Source organism: Pocillopora damicornis, chromosome 1 (genome assembly GCF_964200805.1).
Source record: "Pocillopora damicornis chromosome 1, jaPocDami1.2, whole genome shotgun sequence".
Taxonomy (NCBI): Eukaryota; Metazoa; Cnidaria; class Anthozoa; order Scleractinia; family Pocilloporidae; genus Pocillopora; species Pocillopora damicornis.
In genome coordinates, this window is record NC_142670.1 from 30,184,436 (window position 1) to 30,203,426 (window position 18,991).

The 18,991-nt window shown below is 36.9% G+C and overlaps 2 protein-coding genes and 1 pseudogene across 2 annotated transcripts; all 3 read left to right on the forward strand.

The window, feature by feature from the left end:
- The first annotated feature begins 13,035 nt into the window (after positions 1-13,035).
- LOC113670489 (substance-P receptor-like) lies at positions 13,036-14,463 on the forward strand. Its single transcript, XM_027186636.2, has one exon. The coding sequence runs from the start codon at positions 13,148-13,150 to the stop codon at positions 14,201-14,203; it is 1,056 nt and encodes a 351-aa protein (XP_027042437.2). The 5' UTR covers positions 13,036-13,147; the 3' UTR covers positions 14,204-14,463.
- A 1,715-nt stretch (positions 14,464-16,178) lies between these two features.
- On the forward strand, positions 16,179-18,991 carry LOC149053248 (uncharacterized). The gene is made up of 3 exons (XM_089209187.1): positions 16,179-17,399; positions 17,496-18,314; positions 18,431-18,991. Exon 3 carries the CDS (start codon positions 18,507-18,509, stop codon positions 18,975-18,977), a length of 471 nt encoding a protein of 156 aa, XP_089065313.1. The 5' UTR covers positions 16,179-17,399; positions 17,496-18,314; positions 18,431-18,506; the 3' UTR covers positions 18,978-18,991.
- On the forward strand, positions 16,223-17,534 carry LOC149053249 (zinc finger protein 862-like; annotated as a pseudogene).

The following is an 18,991-nucleotide window of genomic DNA, read 5'->3' on the forward strand; positions in this document are numbered from 1 at the left end:
CGGTAATTTTATCCAAGGTGTTTGTGTAGTTAGAGCAGGCAATGAGTTGGAACTAATATTGTGCCAAATAGAACCCTTCGTGTCACAATAAATGAAGTGTCCGTTTATTAAAAAAAAACCTAACAGCTGTATTTTTTTTACTGAGTGGTAAGGCTTTTTAAACAAATTTCTTGCCTGAATAAAAATTTCTTTGAAAGCCGACTGGGGCGTCATCATTTCTCAAAGAGAGATAGCTAGTCTTCATTAAGGAAGCTCTAAAGGGCGCGCGCCATCGTTGTTTTCTCCCTCTTTTGGTGTCTTTTTTACTTCAGGAGATATAAAGCGAAAAGTATCATAAGAGAACAAAGGAAGGCACGAGATTGATTACACTTCATGTCTACGTCTTCTTGTCACATAAGGAACAATTACAAACCATCATTAACGTGCAGATCACGTTCCAATCGAAACAAGGGTGTTGGTTGAAATGCGTGGCCAAATAAACTCATCTTGTAAAACGTCTCGGCCTTTTTATGTAACTTGCGTTTTCATTAACGGGGGAATAGAAAGTGTCATGGCTAAGTGTTCTGAAGTAAAGATCAGAAGTTTAAAGGATCTTGTGTCAATACCACGGGATTAACGATTGGTATCGGTGAATTTTCGCCGATCAATTGATCAGAAACTCAAACTTCTTCACAAAATTCACTGAGAGGTTATCCTCGGGGTAATTTGCGAACACCCCGCCAGTTTTTTTACCTTTTTTTCCGATTCTTTTCGATGAGCAGTATGGTAGTATATAAACGCAGAATAGGTTTCTACAATAGGAGCTAATTGACTACTGCCGACCCGTTGCTTTTCAAGTAGAGTTTCAATGGCAGGTGTAATGGCCTTTACGGCTCATGGTTAAAATTTTGGCCAATTTACAGTTATTAAAACACTCTCGAGGACAGGTAAATGGTTTACTCATAGCGCCATGTCAGTGTTAGCATCGGAACTACAAGCAATAATTCTACACACTTTTTGGCTTGATTTCTATTGGAAATTCCTTTTTTTTCCAGATGCTTGTAACAAAAGGAACTGAAAACCCCCTTGAATCGAACCTTTTTAAAGTTTATAGCAAAATTATTTTTTTTATTCCTAGATAGAAAAGGTATCTCTAAACAAAAACAAAAAAAATAGATTCTTCTGCAACAGTTAGTTAACAAACAGGCTGGAAACTATTGTATTTTCTGACAATAACTCATATTTATGACTCCTGTTTCTAATGTGTCTCGCCGGCGCTACTCACCATCAGTGATTCTCTTTGGTCAGCAGATCGAAAATAAAATTATTTTCCATATATATCTTCTTGTTAAACTCTTTTTACACGCGAGTGGGAACAGTTCGTAATATCCTGAACTCTTTCTCCGTCGTTAAAAGTGCAGCCGTTCGTTTTTTTTTCCTTCTATTTCTTCTGTCTGAATGGCTGCTCTCCTCTTTGTAAAACACAAGCGTAGAGCTTGCCGAAACTCAGGAATTCTAAGTGTATGCAGAAGGAAGAAACCGACGGCTGCACTATTAAGTTCGTTTTGTGCGAAGAGGAGAGCAGCCGTAGGAACGGGGAAATCGGAAGAAGAGACGGAACAGCTGCACTTTGGACGCTGGAGATGGAGCTGAGAGTATTACCAACCGATCCCATTCCCCTTTAAATAGAGTTTGAACGAAAAAAATTTTTAATCCCAAAATACTATAATTTCCTACCTGTTTGATAAATTTTTGTTGCAGTGGAACCTTTGTGTTGTCGAGAGATATACTCCCCATCGGAAGTACTTGTACACACAAGTCAGATCTGAATTTCACCTAGGATAACAGTATTCTCTTTCATTTTCCCTATCTTAGTAAATATCTTGTCATGTTACAAAGAATACACAGAGATTTTACAGAGAAGATGTGAATTTTATGTTGGAGTGGCGAGAACAATACGCTAGCAATGATTTATTTGTTGTTGTTAATAAAGCCAAAAATAGACTCAACCGGACTTTATGTGTATTTTACTCGCTTTCCGGAGTCATAACCAACCGGTCGCACGCAACAGTACTCATCTGCTCGCTGGGGTTTTTATCGTCACTAATGTTTCACCAATGGTTTGAATACGAATCGAAACGAAAATGGTAATTTTGGTTGCGAATCGAATAAGTAAGAAACGTTCGTGAGTACGAAACGACTAGATACCGTTGGTTGTATGTAACGTAGATTTTGTAGGCCTATTGCAGACAATTGAAGCGGAGTTGTAGACTGAATTGTCCATCTAGTTGGTGATTGAATTGTCGGTTCGAACAAAAACGTAGATTACAATACATTCTAACATAATAAACATGCTCGACGAAGACAAAAAGTGTTAGCACATAGCAAACAGTGGATGGCGGTGAAGGTGCATTGTGATTGGCTACTCAAACTCCGAATATACTCATTTATTCCTTGTAGAAACGAATTCTGTAAGAGAGCTCTGTCGTTATCCTCTTTGAAGGAAAACGAATCGGAATTTTTTGTAATTAATGCACTACTGTAACGTGCACCGAAAAGAGTCGGCGTAAAAGCAACGATCGATAGTAGTTTGGAAAAAAGGTTTAAAAAAACTGACGGGGTATTCGCAAACAACACCGAGGATAACCTCTCAGTAATTTTTGTTAAGAACTGAACTTTGAGTTTCTTATCAATTGATCGGAAAAAAGTTTACCGATACCGATTCTTAATCCTGTAGTATTGATACAAGATCCCCCGTTTAAACTTTTTATCTTTGCTTTAAAACATTTAGTCACGACACTGTCTATTCCCCCGTTAGCCGGAAAAACCCAAGTTAAATGAAAACGCCGACTCGTCTCACAAGATAAGCTAATTTGGCCGCGCATTTTAATAACATCCTTGTTTTGATTGGAACGTGATCTGCACGTTAATAATGGTTTGTAATCGTTTATTAGGTGACAAGAAGACGTTGACATGAAGTGTAATCAATCTCGAGCTCGTGCCTTCCGTTTACCCTCATGATACTTTTTGTTTTACATCTCCTGGAGTAAAAAAGATACCAAAATGAAATTTCAGAAAATAGTAAATCTCTATTTTCTTTATTGGACATAAAATATTTAGGAAATTGAGAAAAATATGACTTTTTTCCTTCTGTGATACCTTAATATAAATTCACCTAATTATAGACAATAATTTACCATTATTTCGCTCTCATAGTTATAACTTATCTAAATTCAATGGTGTTAGATGACTGTTTAACGCGGAAAGAGAAATAGAATAGTGCATCACGTATCATGTGTCTAGAACAAATTATACTGGATGTGTTTTTACGCTTTTTACTCATCATTTTGAGGAATGATGGCGCCCCAGTCGGCTTTTAAAGAAATTATCATACAGGTTATACAGGCAAGAAATTTGTTTAAAAAGCCACTCAGTAAAAAAAATACATGAACACCTGTTACATCTTTGAATAAACGGGCATTTAATTTATTGTGACACGAAGGGTTCTACGTGGCACAATATTTGTTCAAACTCATTGCCTGCTCTAACAACACAAACACCTTGGATAAAATCACCGTGATATCTACATAACTTTTCAGCTGTTCTTATTTCGTTTTATTGCAAAAGGTTGAGCCCTACTCTTTTGAAACACTGTTTTTTTTTTTATAAAACTATTTGCCTCAACTGATTTAGTTTTAAGTTTTCAACGATTAACATGTCGGCAGTGAACTACTCCAATTACATAAACACCTTGAAAAAGTTACCATGATATTGACAGAAATTTCCGTTAAGATCCCTCCGATTAAACTGACCTTTGCATTAAAACACCATGTCACAAGCCCGTCTCTTCGCAGGAGAAACTTCACCAGGGAATCTCAACTGATCAAGAAGTAATGTGGGTGTATGCCCTCATATATTCTGCCAACAAATAACGAATATCACCCGGGAAATATTCAGTGAAGTAATGCATTTACACCAAGCGCGTCAGAGCTGAGATACTTTAGGAAAATCAAATACTTAAGAGAAAAGAATATTAAAGGCAGAGAAAAATTTGAATGAGACTGCAATCGATACAAGAGCATGCCTCTTCGCTCCAAGAAATAGCTTCTTAGTTCTAGTAAAAAGAATTCACAAGGTTCACCGCACCTGAAAAGCCAGCGGATCAATAATGTAAATGAACTTTAAATAAAATAATAATTCAGTAGTATTTCTCTCTCTTTGCTATGGCTCTTAAATTCAATGGTGTAAAATGAATTTCTAAGGCAAAATTAGAACTAGAGCAGTGCATCATGGATCATGCCGGAGTCAAGCGTAAATTATCCTGGAAGTGTTATTACACTGTTTATTTATCAATTTAACGAAGATTATATCTCATTAAGAGATAATAACACCTGAGTGGCCTTATGAAGAAATTTTGAGCTAAGTAAGAAATTTCCAGACGCTTAGGCGCTAAAGATCTCGTTCCCTCTCTGAGCTAAATTTATCACAGTAGGATGAATGTTTAATGCAAATTTGGAAATAGATCTACGCACTTAGAAGAGAGTTAAAGCAAAATATCTTGGATGTGTCACGACAAAATCCGTTCATCACCTTCATGAAAATTATCTCTCATTGAGAAATGATAATCATATATGCCTCTTCGCTCCGAAAAAAAAATATTTTTATGATTTAAGTAAAGGAAAACATACGGTTTTCTTGAACGGATCAGTTAATGTAAATATAATTAACTGTAGATAACAAAATGGATCATTTCTTTCTCCTAAAACTCATTAAAATTGAACGGTGTAGGAAACTGTTTGATGCAAAATTAAAAATTGAAGAGCGTATTATATAACATGCGTCTGGGGCAAATTATTCCGAAAGCGTTCTTCATATTCTTTGTTCATTGAAAGATAATGTTCGAGTCGATTTGTTAAAAAAATTGTGAGCCAAACAAGAAATTTGTTTAAAACCTTATGAAGCGGTAAAACTTTGCAGAAAAACACGCAAACAGCTGTCACGTTGTTTGATGAACAGACGTATATCGTGACATGAAGGGCTCTACGTGCACGGTATTATTTTGAAATGCATCGTCTACCTCGACAACATGACTGCCTTGAGTAAAATTAATATGACGCGTAAATGACTTTTCAGCTGTTGTTATTTTGTGTCGTTGCAGAAGATCGAGTTCCTCTCCTTTGAAACAGCACATTCTTTCCCGATCAAACGTTTCATCCCGTAAACCATTTAGTTACAAGTTAACTTTGTTCGAGGCATATGAACGAAATCCTACAAATAAGTCCAAATTTGCAAGAAGTTTCCAAAGCAGAAGGCATCTGTCCTAATCATAACAGTAAACTTGCTTACTTTTAAAATAACGTCTATCAGAAAATTACGCCCTTCTGATCGGCTGAAACGAGTGCATTCCGATGTAACACGTAAATTACTAATAGTGCCTTCTTTTACTATTTGAGTACGTACTGAGTAGTCCCACCGGTTACCTAACTCTTTAACTCCCAAGATCACATTAGTAATTCTCCTCACTGTCTGTCATACAATTCCTATGATGTAAATTTAGAGAGTTTGGTATTTGAAAAGCTAATAATCCTCAATTGATATTTTACTTTATTCTCATCACTTCTATGCTTGATATTGTATTGATATTATAGGGAGAAATTCTCTCTTGGTCACTAATGGGAGGTAAAGGGGTAAGGGAATTGGAACACTATTTGACAACTTCAATTGAAAGCTATTAGCACCAGGTTGGCTGAGCGGAGTAGTGTTTAAGAGCTAGGTTCTTTGACAGTACGTTAATCAAAAAATGTTTGATATCCATAGTGAAATGAAGTTTGTCTTGGACAAGGAAATGAAATTCAAGAACAATTTCAAGTGCGTGTTGGCTGTCTTTAATGTATGATGGTAAAGTTTTGACGATAGGAGCCATAAATGTACTTAACTCTAGATTATAATTTCTTAGTATTTCTCTCTCTAATTGTTATGACTCGTTTAATTTCAACGGTGTACAATGACTGTTTGATGCAAAATTTAACAGTGCATCTAGTAGCATGTGTCTAGAGCTAAATATCCTGAAGTGTTATTACACCGGCTTCCGTCTATCACTAATTGAAGATTATCTCTTATTGAGAAAGGATAACTTCCTATACTGCTAATGTGGAGATTTTGAGCCACACAAGAAATTTGTTAAAACCTTAACTAGCGTAAAACTGTGCAATTCTTGCCTTTTTAACAGGAAAATATATGAACAGCTGATTCGTTCTTTGATTAACAGCCGTTTTAATTGACGGTATTAATTGAACCTGAAATGTCTTGTCTACCTGGAACACGTGACTCCTTGAATATAATTAGCACGAAAGACAAATAACTTGTCAGCCGTTGATGCTTGGTGTTGTTGGAAAAGGTTGAGTTCTTCTCCTTTGAAACAACGCATTTTATTACGAAAAAAAACTGTTTACCTTAAATCATTTAGTCATAAGTTTATGATGATTCACTCGTCGGCAGTGAATAAAACCATGGAGAATGCGTCTGCATTCACAAGAAGTTTTCCTTCCAAGGCAGGAGAGATCGCTCTATTCAGCGCTCTTATTTTATCTTCTGTCTTAATCATTGCAGGAAACTTGCTCACTCTGGTTCTCTTTGCGGTTACCAAACCACTTCGTAGGAAAAGTTTATTCCTAGTTATGAACATGGCGTTTGCTGATTTGTTGTTGGGAACCTTCTCCGTACCCTTTTACATTTACATTGTTAAACATGTCCATCAGCTTTGGACAGCAAAATACGGCTTTTATCTTATGGCCTTCAGATGTATCGATGCCATTTTTTTGTTCGGCTCATATCTATCTGCAACCTTTATATCTTGTGAGAGATTGTACGCCGTATATTGGCCGTTTTAAATACTGTCCATCAAAACATATCGCATCGCCATTTTCACACTTTGGACATTCGCTGCCTTGTTGTCTATAATATTAACTTTGCTATCGGTATTTACTTCAATAAGATCTGCATTGTATGTCTCTGTCCTAGTTCTGTTGGGTCTAACAATCATTATATGTGTCTGTAACATCGCCATCTGGAGAAACTTTCAACACCAGAGTGTTGACTCACAGCATCGGAATGGAGCTTCGCGAAACAGACGCTTAACAAAGACCCTGCTTCTGGTGTCCATACTGGCTTTATTATGTTGGCTTCCCTTAATCATCTTGAACGTATTAATCTATATACCTGAGACATCAATACCATGGAAGTTTTATCACATGGCGAACATTCTAAATTATTCAAACTCTTTTGTCAATCCGATTGTGTATGTCTTCAGAATTCGTGAATTTCAGCAAGCGCTGCGTTTGTGTTGCACAAAGAGAGGACCAGCCATTAAGACGGTAAAATTCAAAGGAAGAAACCTAACGGCTGCACTTAGAACGCCAGAGATAAAACTAAGAATATTCCGCAACGATCCCACTCGCCTGCAAATTGATGTTGAACGAGAATATATGGAAACTAAGTTTTAGTTTGCTGAGATAAGAGGACCTTCTGCGTTGTTACTGAGTAGTGACATCCATAGGACGAAGGAGCCATAAATGCGGAGTATTGTCAAAAAAATAGGATAACGTTCTTAGATTTACAATCTTTTACTTGACAGAGCCCTGCTGTTCTATTGGGTGGCTTTTCGCAGCAGAAGTTCACACCAGTTAAGTCTGAATTTCATCCAATGATAAAAATATACTGTTTTATTTATCCTATCTAAGCAAAATATCGTCTCATTTTAGGAAAAAAATAAACTCCTCATAAATATGATAATTCTAGCTCTTAAGTTATAGCTCATATTCACACACTTACACTTTTAAGGTTGTCAGAATATGTTAATGGCCATCTTACGGACGGCGCCCTCATGAGTGTGAAATAAAAAATAAGATAAAATAAAGAGCGTACAGCTTTCCCTGCTTCCAAACTAAAATCAAGTAAAGTTTAATCATGTTGTTTTGCCATTTATTATCACTCGTTTAGATCAAATACAATTTAAAATATATACAAAGAACACCGAATGCACATGACACCTGTAGGTAACTCAGCCCGTGGACAAGACCCTTTAATTTTGACATAAAAAATTATCACGAAATAAATTTTGCCTCTCTGAACTTAAGGTTGAATCAAATTTGATGTTCGTACTATAAAAAAGAGCCCTTCGTGAAAGGTAAAACCGCCAATTTGCTAAAGCGGGTTACCATGACGTCATTTTTATCCGCACGTGCGAAGAGATAAGTGGAACGTTCACCGCGCGTGGTAAAGATATGTTTTCGAGAGAGAAATTCTGGTATTTCATCGATATATATATATATATATATATATATATATATATATATATATGTATATATATATATATATATATATATATATATGTATATATATATATATATATATATATATGTATATATATATATATATATATATATATATGTATATATCATAAAACCTTAGACAAGTGGGCGACGAAAACAGCTGAGTTCTTTCCGACAGTTTCCAATGAGACATAGGTTTGAAGATGAAGTACCTCTACGCCTCGAATGATCTCAGTTTCACGGGCATCATAATTAAAACTAGTGGAGTGGAGATTGTTGATAAACAATCGAATTGTTTTCATGTGTGGAGACTAGGAAATAAAATGCCTCCCTTTTTCCAAGAAATAAATTCATTCAAGCATACAGACGTATCCGGTTACCTCGACAGGAAAGAGAACTTTAATAAAACGTCCAGTAATCGTAACTTTAGTTCATCTTTAATACCCGTAATCTGATTATTAATTTCATATTTCAAGACGCTGAGACACTCGAGATCTTTCTCTCCCTCGGCCAAAATGTGACTAAATACATTTTTGACAAAATAGAAGAAATTGTTTATATCATTTTCTTTTTAGTAAAAATAACTAAAAGTAGCACACTGCATCGAATTACACATGTGTGAAGCATATTTTCTCAGAAAGGATAAATACATTTTTTTTCATAAAACATGAAATAATATTTTCTCTTCTTGCCGAGAAATGGTGACGGTTTTACGGGTTAGGTAATTTGTAGACTGATTACTAAGGAGGGGTGTCAAGGAAACTGAAACGAACCTTACGAGAGTGTTAAAGTGTGTGGCTCCAATTATGTCAACAAAATATACATGAGCAGCTGAAAAGACATGACGCTAAAAAGAAGCTGAATTCATGAGATATTCAATTAAAGTGTGCTGTCGATGACAGAAAAGACGGCGACTTGCATAGATAGAAAAAAAAATTATCTAAAAATTGATCGATAGAGGAAAAAACCCATGACCGAGCCTCTGCGAGAAGATAAGTTACTGCTACTCCGTGTTGTGAGCTGCTTTCATCTATTGCTTTAAGGATATTTACAGGGATCGCCCAGAGGGAGGGGCTAGGGGGGCTTTAGCCCCCCCACTTTTTTGCCAGAATAAAAATGAATTAAACAAAAAAAAATTTTCCTTCACGCATTCTTCTTTAGCCCCCCACTCGAAAACTTGCTGCGCGGTCCCTGATCTATCATCCTCGAAAAAGAACAAGGAAAATCGAGAAGGGGAAAAAACATCAGATACGCAAACGGAAGAAAACTCATCAAATTATTGACATACGGCAGTCCTCTAGACTACGAGCTGTCTCTCCTTTTCGGTTCAGTCTGTTGCGCGGGTCTAAAACAATGAAAAAAAAAAAGGTCCGCGTAAAAATAATGATAATAATAATAATGATGATGATGATAATAATAATAATAATAATAATAATAATTAAGAAACAAAAACGCGTGTCGCAGACTTTCAAAGTTCGTAATTCTTCCAACAACTATGGAATAGAAAATCAAAGGGCTCTTAGAGCCAGCTTATTCATGTTATGGCTTAGGTTTGTATTGATTTCTTGGACTTGATGAATATAGGTATAGTTGAATTCGGTTTATTTGAACTTTCAAGACTTATGGAATAAATCTTTTCTTTTATTTTTGGGCAGTTGTGTGATAAAAAAACTTGTGCATTCGTTGTGATGGGAATTGAAAAAAAAAAACGTGTGGGCTGCAGGTGGGATGGGTAGAGATCATTAGGCAGACAGTGTCCTTTTTTGTTTGTGTGTGTGCGTGTGTTTGTGGGGTGGAAGGTGGGCTGGGTGAGCAAAATCAGGCATCAGATGTTGCTCTACAAGCAAAATGTTAGTAATTCTCATCTTTCACGATCATTTGCATTATTTAATGAAGATTAATCATCTCTCATTGAGAAATGATGACGCCCCAGTCGGCTTTTAAAAGACATTTTCATACGGGTCATACAGGCAAGAAATATGTCTAAAAAGCCTTACCATTCAGTCATAAAAAAAAAAAAAATACTTGAACATCTCTTACGTTTTTTTAATAAACGGACATTTAATTTATTGTGACACGAAAGGGTTCTAAGTGGCACAGAATTTGTTCACACTCATGCCTACTCCAACTACATAAACACCTTCTCTTTGCAGGAGAAACCTCACTAGGGAATCTCAACTGATCAAGAAGTAATTTGGGTGTATGCCCTCATATATTCTGCAAACAAATAACGAATATCACCCGGGAAATGTTTATTGAAGTAGTGCCTTAACACCAAGCGCGTGAGAGCTGTAATACTTTCCGAAATAAAAATCCTCAAGGGAAGAGATTATTAAAGGCAGAGAAAAATTTGATTGAGACTGCAATCGATACCAGAGCATACCTCTTCGCTCCTGGAAATAACTTCTTAGCTCTACTAAAAGGAATTCACACGGTTCACTGCACCGGAAAAGGTAGCGGGTCAGTAATGTAAATTAACTTTACAGGAATAATTCATTATTATTTTTCTCTATCTTTGCTATGGCTCTTTTAAATTCAATGGTGTAGAATGAATTTCTAAAGCAAAATTAGAACTAGAGCAGTGCATCGAGTATCATGAGTCAAGCGCAAATTATCCTGGAAGTGTTATTACATATTACACTGTTTATTTATAAATTTGATGAAGATTATATCTCAGAGGGATATTAACACCCGAGTGGCCTTACGAAGAAATTTTGAGCCAAGTAAGAAACTTCTAGACGCGTAGGCGCCAAAGATCTCTTTTTTTTTTCCCCCTTTCTGAGCTAAATTCATCACAGTAGGATGAATGTTTAATGCAAATTTGAAAATAGGTCAACGCACTGAGTAGAGAGTTAAAGCAAAATATCTTGGATGTGTCACAACAAAATTCGTTCATCACCGTCATGAAAACTATCTCTCATTGAGAAATGATAACGATGTATGCCTCTTCGCTTCGAAAAAAAAATATTTCTATGATTTAAGTAAAGGAAAACACACGGTTCTTTGAACGGATCAGTTACCGGATCAGTTAATGTAAATACAATTAACTGTACATAATAATTTGGATCATTTCTGTCTCTTTGCTAAAACTCATTTAGCATGCGTCTGGGGCGGTATCATTTATTATGTCTACCTCGACAACATGACTGCCTTGAGTAAAATTACTATGACACATAAATGACTTTTCAGCTGTTGTTATTTCGTGTCGTTGCAGAAGATCGAGTTCCTCTCCTTCTATACACCACATTCTTTCCCGATCAAACGTTTCATCCCGTAAACCATTTAGTTACAAGTTAACTTTGTTTGAGGCATTAGCAGAGAACGAAATAAGTCCTACAAATAAGTCCAAATTTGCAAAAAGTTTCCAAAGCAGAAGGCATCCTTTCTAATCATGACAGGAAACTTGCTTACTTTTAAAATAACGTTTGTGAGAAAATTACGCACTTCTGATCGGCTGAAAACGGGTTCTACAGGTAAGAAATATGTCTAAAAAGCCTTACCATTCAGTCATAAAAAAAATATACATGAACACCTCTCACGTTTTTTTAATAAACGGACATTTCATTTGTTGTGACACGAATGGTTCCATAAACACCTTCAAAAAAAATTACCATGATATTTACATAAATTTCCGTTCAAATCCCTCTGATTAAACTGACCGTTGCACTAAAACACCATGTCACAAGCCCGTCTTCTCGCAGGAGAAACCTCACTAGGGTATCTCAACTGATCAAGAAGTAATGTGGGTGTATGCCCTCATATATTCGGCAAACAAATAACGAATATCACCAGAGAAATATTCAGTGAAGTAATGCATTTACACCAAGCGCGTGAGAGCTGTGATACTTTCCGAAAATCAAATACTTAATAAAGATTATATGTCAGAGGGATAATAACACCCGAGTGGCCTTACGAAGAAATTTTGAGCCAAGTAAGAAACTTCTAGACGCTTAGGCGCCAAAGATCTCTTTTTTTCCCCTTTCTGAGCTAAATTCATCACAGTAGGATGAATGTTAAATGCAAATTTAATTAATTAGCGCTAGTTTGGCTGAGCGGAGTCGTGTTTCAGAAATAGGTTTTTTAACAGTATGTGGATCAAAAAAATTTTTGAGCGACAGAATGGCAAATGACACTATAAAGAGATGTAATAACCACAGTGAAAAGAAGTTTGTCTTGGCCAAGGAAATTAAGGTCACGAACAATTTCAAGTGCGTGTCGGCTGTCTTTAGTGTATGATGGTAAAGTTTTGACGATAGGAGCCATAAATGTACTTAACTCTAGATTATAATTTCTAAGTATTTCTCTCTCTAGTTGTTGTGACTCGTTTAATTTCAACGATGTACGATGACTGTTTGATGCAAAATTAAACCGTGCATCTGGCAGCATGTGTCTAGAATTAATTATCCTAAAATGTTATTACACCGGCTTCCGTCTATCACTAATGAAGATTATCTCTCATTGAGTAAAGATAACTTCCAATACTACTAGTGTAGAAATTTTGAGTCACACAAGAAATATGTTAAAACCTTAACAAGCGTAAAACTGTGCAGTTTTTGCCATTTCAACAGGAAAATATATGAACAGCTGTTACGTTTTTTGATGAACAGTCATTTTATTGTCGGTATTAGTTTAACTCGAAATGTCTTGTCTACCTGGCCCACTGGGCGCGACTCCTTGAATGTAATTACTACCAAATACAAATAACTTGTCAGCCGTTGTTGCTTGATGTTGTTGCTTGATGTTGTTGCAAAAGGTTGACTTCCTCTCCTCTAAAACAACGCATTTTATTCAGAAAAAAAATATCTGTTAACCGTAGTTCATTAAGTCATAAGTTTATAATGATTGACTCGTGGGCCGTGAACAAAACCCTGGAGAATGTGTCTGCATCCACAAGAAGTTTTCCCTCCAAATCAGAAGGCCTCGTACTATGCAGCGCTTTCATCTTATCTTCTGTCTTAATCACTGCAGGAAACTTGCTCACTCTGGTTCTCTTCGCGGCTACCAAAGCACTTCGTAGGAAAAGTTTATTCCTGGTTATGAATATGGCGTTTGCTGATTTGATGTTAGGAGCCTTCACTCTGCCCTTTTACATTTACCTCGTTGGAGATGGCTATCAGCTTTGGACAGCAAAATATGACTCTGAACACATGGCCTACAAAATATTTTACGCAAGTTTCGATAACATTTTTTTATTAGGCTCGTGTATATCTGCAGCCTCTATTTCATGTGAGAGATTTTATGCCGTATTTTGGCCATTCAAACACCGTTCATTATCCACCAGAACATACCGCATCACCATTTTCTCAATTTGGACATTCGCTGTCTTGCTGTCTACATTAATAACTGTGTTATATGTTTCGAGTTCATTTAAATCTAGTTTGTATGTTTTTATCCCTGTCGTGTTGGGTCTAACAGTCATCATGTGTGTCTGTAACATCGCCATCTGGAGAAATTTTCAACGCGAGAGAGTTGCCGCACAGCATCGAAGTGGAGCTTCCCGAAACAGACGCTTAACAAAGATCCTACTTCTGGTGTCCATACTGGCTTTAGTATGTTGGCTTCCCTTAATCATCTTGAACATATTAATTTATATAACTAAGACATCAGTATCATGGGAGTTTTATTACATTGTAAACATTCTAAATTATTCTAACTCTTTTGTCAATCCGATTGTGTATGTATTCAGAATTCCTGAGTTTCAGCAAGCACTGCGTTCTTGCTGTACGAAGAGCAGACCAGCCATTAAGATGGTAAAAACCGAAAGACGAAACCGAAAAGTTGCACCCATAACGCCAGAGACACAGCTAAGAATATTACGAAACGACCCCAGTCACCTGCAAGTTGAGGTTGAACAAGAAGATATAAGAAAACTAAGTTTTAGTCAGCTGAGATAAGAGGACCATCCGCATTGTTACGTAGTAGTGACATCCATAAGAGGTAGAAGCCATAAATATGGACTATTGGATAACGTTCTTAGATTTTCAATTTTTTTGCCTCACAGAGCCTTGTTGTTGTATAGGGTTGCTTTTTGCAGCAGCAGTTTACACCAGTTAAGTTTGAATTTCATCCAATAATAAAAAATGCTGTTTTATTTATCCTATCTGAGCGAAATATCGTCTCATTTTACGAAAAAATAAACTCTTCATAAATATGATAGTTCCAGTTCTTAAGTTATTGCTTAAATTAAAAGACCTCTACTTTTAAGATTGTCAGAACATATCAATGGCCATCTTACGAACCGTGCCCTTAAGAGTGTGAAATAAAAAATAAGATAAAAAATAAAGAATGTACAACTGTAACTGCTATAACTGAAGTTTAAGAATGTTATTTTGCCATTTATTATGAGGAGAACGATCGCCTGTTTAGATCAATTACAATTTAAAACATATTTCAAGAACATCGAATGCACAAGACACCTGCATCGGCGGTAACTCAGCTCGTGGACAAGACGCTTTAATTTTGACATAAAAAAATACGACGAAATAATTTTTTCCTCTGAACTTAAGGCAGAGTCAGGCTTGATGTTCGTAATATAAAAACAGCCCTTCGTGAAAAGTTACCATGAGGTCATTTTTATCCGCACGTGCGAAGAGGAATTCTGGTATTTCATCGATATCCATATCACAAAACTTTGTACAAGAGGGCGATGAAAACAGCTGAGTTCTTTCCGACAGTTTCAAATGAGACATAGGTTTGAAAATTAAATACCTCTTCGCCTTAAATGATCTCAGTTGCATGGGCATGATAATTAAAACTAGTGGAGTGGAAATTGTTGATAAGCAATCGAATTCTTTTCATGTGTGGAGACTAGGAAATAAAATGTCTCTTATTTTAATATATAAAATTCATTCAAGCACACAGATGTATCCGGTTACCTCGACAGGTAAGAGAACTCTAATAAAACGTCCAGTAATCGTAACTTTAGTTCGTCTATCATGAACCCTTAACCTAGTTATTAATTTCTTATTTCCAGACGTTGAGGCAGTCGAGATCTCTCCCTCGGCTAAAATGTGACAAAATACATTTTTGACAGATCAACCGACAAAAAGAGGAAATGGTTTATATTATAAGATAATAACTAAAAATAGCATACTGCATAGAATTACAGATGCGTGAAGCACATTTTCTCTTAAAGGATAAAAAAGTTTTTTTTTTTTTTTTCATAAAACATTAAGGAATATTTTCTCTTCTTGTCAAGAAATGGTGACGGTTTTACGAGTTAGGTAATTTGGAGACTGATCACTTGCGAAGAGTCTTAAGGAAAAACGAACCTGACGAGAGTGTTAAAGTGTGTGGCTCCGAGTCGAGTGTGTTAATAAAAAATACGAGAACAGCTGTTGCAATATGATGAAAAGACATGACGCTAAAACGACGCTGAATTCATGAGGTATTCAATTAAAATGTGCTGTCGATGACGGTAAAGAGATCACGAAATTATCCCGACCACCATAGAGGGAAAAAAATCTCCAAAAATTGATCGATTGAGAAAAAAACTTGTGTGGGCTGGGGGTGGGCTGGGCAGTGATCATTAGGCAGACAGTGTCCTTTTTGTTGGCGCGTGTGTGTTTGTGGGGCGAAGGGTGGGCTGGGTTTGGTATAATCAGGCATCAAATATTGCTCATCTCCGCTAGCCCGATAGCCCAAGGCTAGTAAAAATTTGGTCGGGCTAGTAAAAAACCACGTTTAGTAGCCCGCTGGCTAGTAGAAAAATTGAAAGAGATTATATATAATTAGTTTACTTTAGTTCACAGTTGATTAAAAAAACGAGAAAGTTTAAACTGTAATGATAATACCAATAACTAAAGAAGGCATAAATCTATCATCTTCTGGCGTCTATTTTTGTTTTGCATGTCGATCGTAAACATCGCTTGATCCCAGACTCTGCGCTCAATGCGCTTGAAGTGATGGTAAAGATGGAGCGATTTTTTACAAATTATGAGGCGCCACAATGTAAAAAAGGGGAAAATGGCCGAAACTGAAAGTACCAGTAAACAGAAAAGCGGTAAGATTTATGAGAGCACTCAGAGAAAGAGAACTTTTAATTCATCGTAGAAAGAAAGATTCCCATGGCTTGAATACCATGTCATAAACAAAGAGGGCAAAATGTTTTGCTTTGTCTACAGAAGGTATGATCGCTCAAGTTCTTTTTGTGCTGGAAGTACGAACTTTAAACTTGAAGCAATTAAGGCACACGCAAGGTCTGACAGTCATAAACAAACTCAGATGCGATTTGGTGCGACAAGGAAGCCTGAAGCTACCGTAGCACATAAGATGCTAATGAAGCTAAATCAGAAAACCATCGAGCAAATGAAAATATTGTTTAGATCAACCCATGCTCTTGCGAAACACGGTCGCCCGTTTAGTGATTTTCAGTGGCTGTGTTCTTTAGATGAGGCTAAAGGCTTGAAAGTAGAAACTGCGTACCGAAATGACAAGAGGTGTAAAGATTTTGTTAAAGCAATTGCTATAAATGAACGCAATATCACACTTTCACTGGTTGAGAAAGCACAGTTTTTGTCTATGGTATCTGACGGATCCCGAGGCAGTTCTCACAGGGAAGCTGACATTTGTTACGTTAGATTGGCAGTACGTAGGGAGATCTTTACCAAGTTTGTTGGATTAAAGAACATTGGCAAAGCAAACGCTGATGGCATCAGTTAAGCATTGACCACCATTATGACAGGGAGTTTTGGAAGCGTGTGGAAGACGAAAGTGGTTGGGTTTGGAACGGACGATGCTAGTGTTATGATGGAAAGTAACAACGGAAAAGTGAAGAAGATGAAAGACCAACTTGCACGACCCTACATTCTGGCTGTTCACTGTTCAGCTCATCGACTAGAACTTGCCTAAAATAATGCCTGCAAGTAGATAGCACTGTACGAAAAAGTTGACCTTAGGATGCTCAACTTGTACCTATTCTACCAAAATAGTTCATTGAATCGAAGCAACTTGGAAGCAACATTTCGTGCACTGGACAAGCGCCTCTTCATGCCAAATCGAGTTTCTGAAACCCGTTGGTTGTCACATACTGAAAGAGCTGCAAATAATCTCATAGATGGCTATCAGGCTATTGTCTCCCATCTCAAACAGGTTTGTTCACAATAGAGTTGTTTAAATTGTTTTTATCTTTTTTTCCCCTTAATTTCGCTCTTTCAAAGAAAGTATGTCTCTATTGTTTGCCTTCAGCTTCAAAGTGAACACAGTGGGAGCAGGAACAAAGTGGTGGCTGCCGAGGCAAGGAACTTCCTCAAAATCCTGACTTCAAAGGATAGAGTGTATTTTCTACATTTTATTTGGGATCTGACCACTTGTCTCTCCAAAGTTTCCAGGGTCCTTCAAGACAGGATGACCACAGTAGGGGAGACAGAGTTGACTGCTGCTAAGGCTGTTTTGGAGTTCTTGAAAGGCGTGTATGGGCATCCTTTCAACCCGTTTATTTTATTGACCTTATGTTATCCCACATACCAACCTAAAGAAGTAGCATTAAATGCTCATGTATTTTTGTTATTTGTTAACATTCATAAGAACAATCATGATTCATTCGTTTGATTACTACATTTTTTGAAATTTCAGTGAAGGAAACAAGGTTGCATCATTGAAAGGATCAGACACATTTCACGGCCATAGCCTCTTTGGCAATCTACAACAGTATCATTATGCTATAAACAAACTGCTGGACCAACTCATTTAATGTTTGACAGACAGATTTGAGGATGATCAGGAAATTTTGAGAACAACATTTTGGCCAATTTAAGACGCCGGCCAAAACGTATTACCAGTGAACCGGTAATCAATTTATCAAGGAGAAGTATTATCAAATCAACAACCAACTCGTTAAATTTGACTTATTGTGATTTCATTTGTGAGTACCAATTGTTGCTACTTTACTGTTTGTCACAGTCAGATGTAACGATATAAGTTTCAACCAGCCCTTGAAGCTGCTGGAATAGATCCTTCAGAAAAAATGCCAGAGTGGATCCGTTTTAAGCATCTGGTGTATGCCAGGTAAAGCCTGAAATGAAAAATACAACTATTAACAAGAAAATAGCTGAGGACATGAAAGACACTATGTTAATAGCTACAAGTCTTTCTACTTATCATTGCTGTGTCATCTATTACAGGTTTCCAGACATTTCCAGCATCACATGAAAGCAGGTCAATGATGATCTCAGAGATAAGTCTCCATCAGTTGTTGCTATGATTGATCTGGTGCTGTCACTTCCTGCAAGTTCTGCAGAAGCAGAAAGAGGGTTCTCCCTGATGAAAATAATTAAAACTGACTGGAGAATTAGACTTACAGATGACAGTGTTTCAGATCTGATGACCATCAAGTTCGATTCTCCAGACGTCAAGGATTTCGGCCCCCAACCCGCAATTGACGTTTGGTTGCTGAAGAAGAGAATGCCCTACTTCAGAGACAATAGGATAAGGTTGAGAAGGGAAGAAGATGATAGGCCTGCAGAAATTCCTGGAGATCATGATGCACATGTATGTGTTGAAGCACAGCAGGAAGTACAGGCAGCGGATGATGGTGATCTGTCAGACTATTACTCTGACGATAAACTGGTCACTACGAGATGCCTACGAGATGCTGATATCAATGTTTTAATAATTTGTGTTGACCTAGCAGTAGCGACTAATTGTAAACGTGAGCTGAAGCTCTATTAAAGACACAGTCATGT

Bases quoted from the DNA above. Each gene is read 5' to 3' on its own strand.
- LOC113670489 (XM_027186636.2), top strand. From the start codon at position 13,148: ATGATTGACTCGTGGGCCGTGAACAAAACCCTGGAGAATGTGTCTGCA.
- LOC149053248 (XM_089209187.1), top strand. From the start codon at position 18,507: ATGATTGATCTGGTGCTGTCACTTCCTGCAAGTTCTGCAGAAGCAGAA.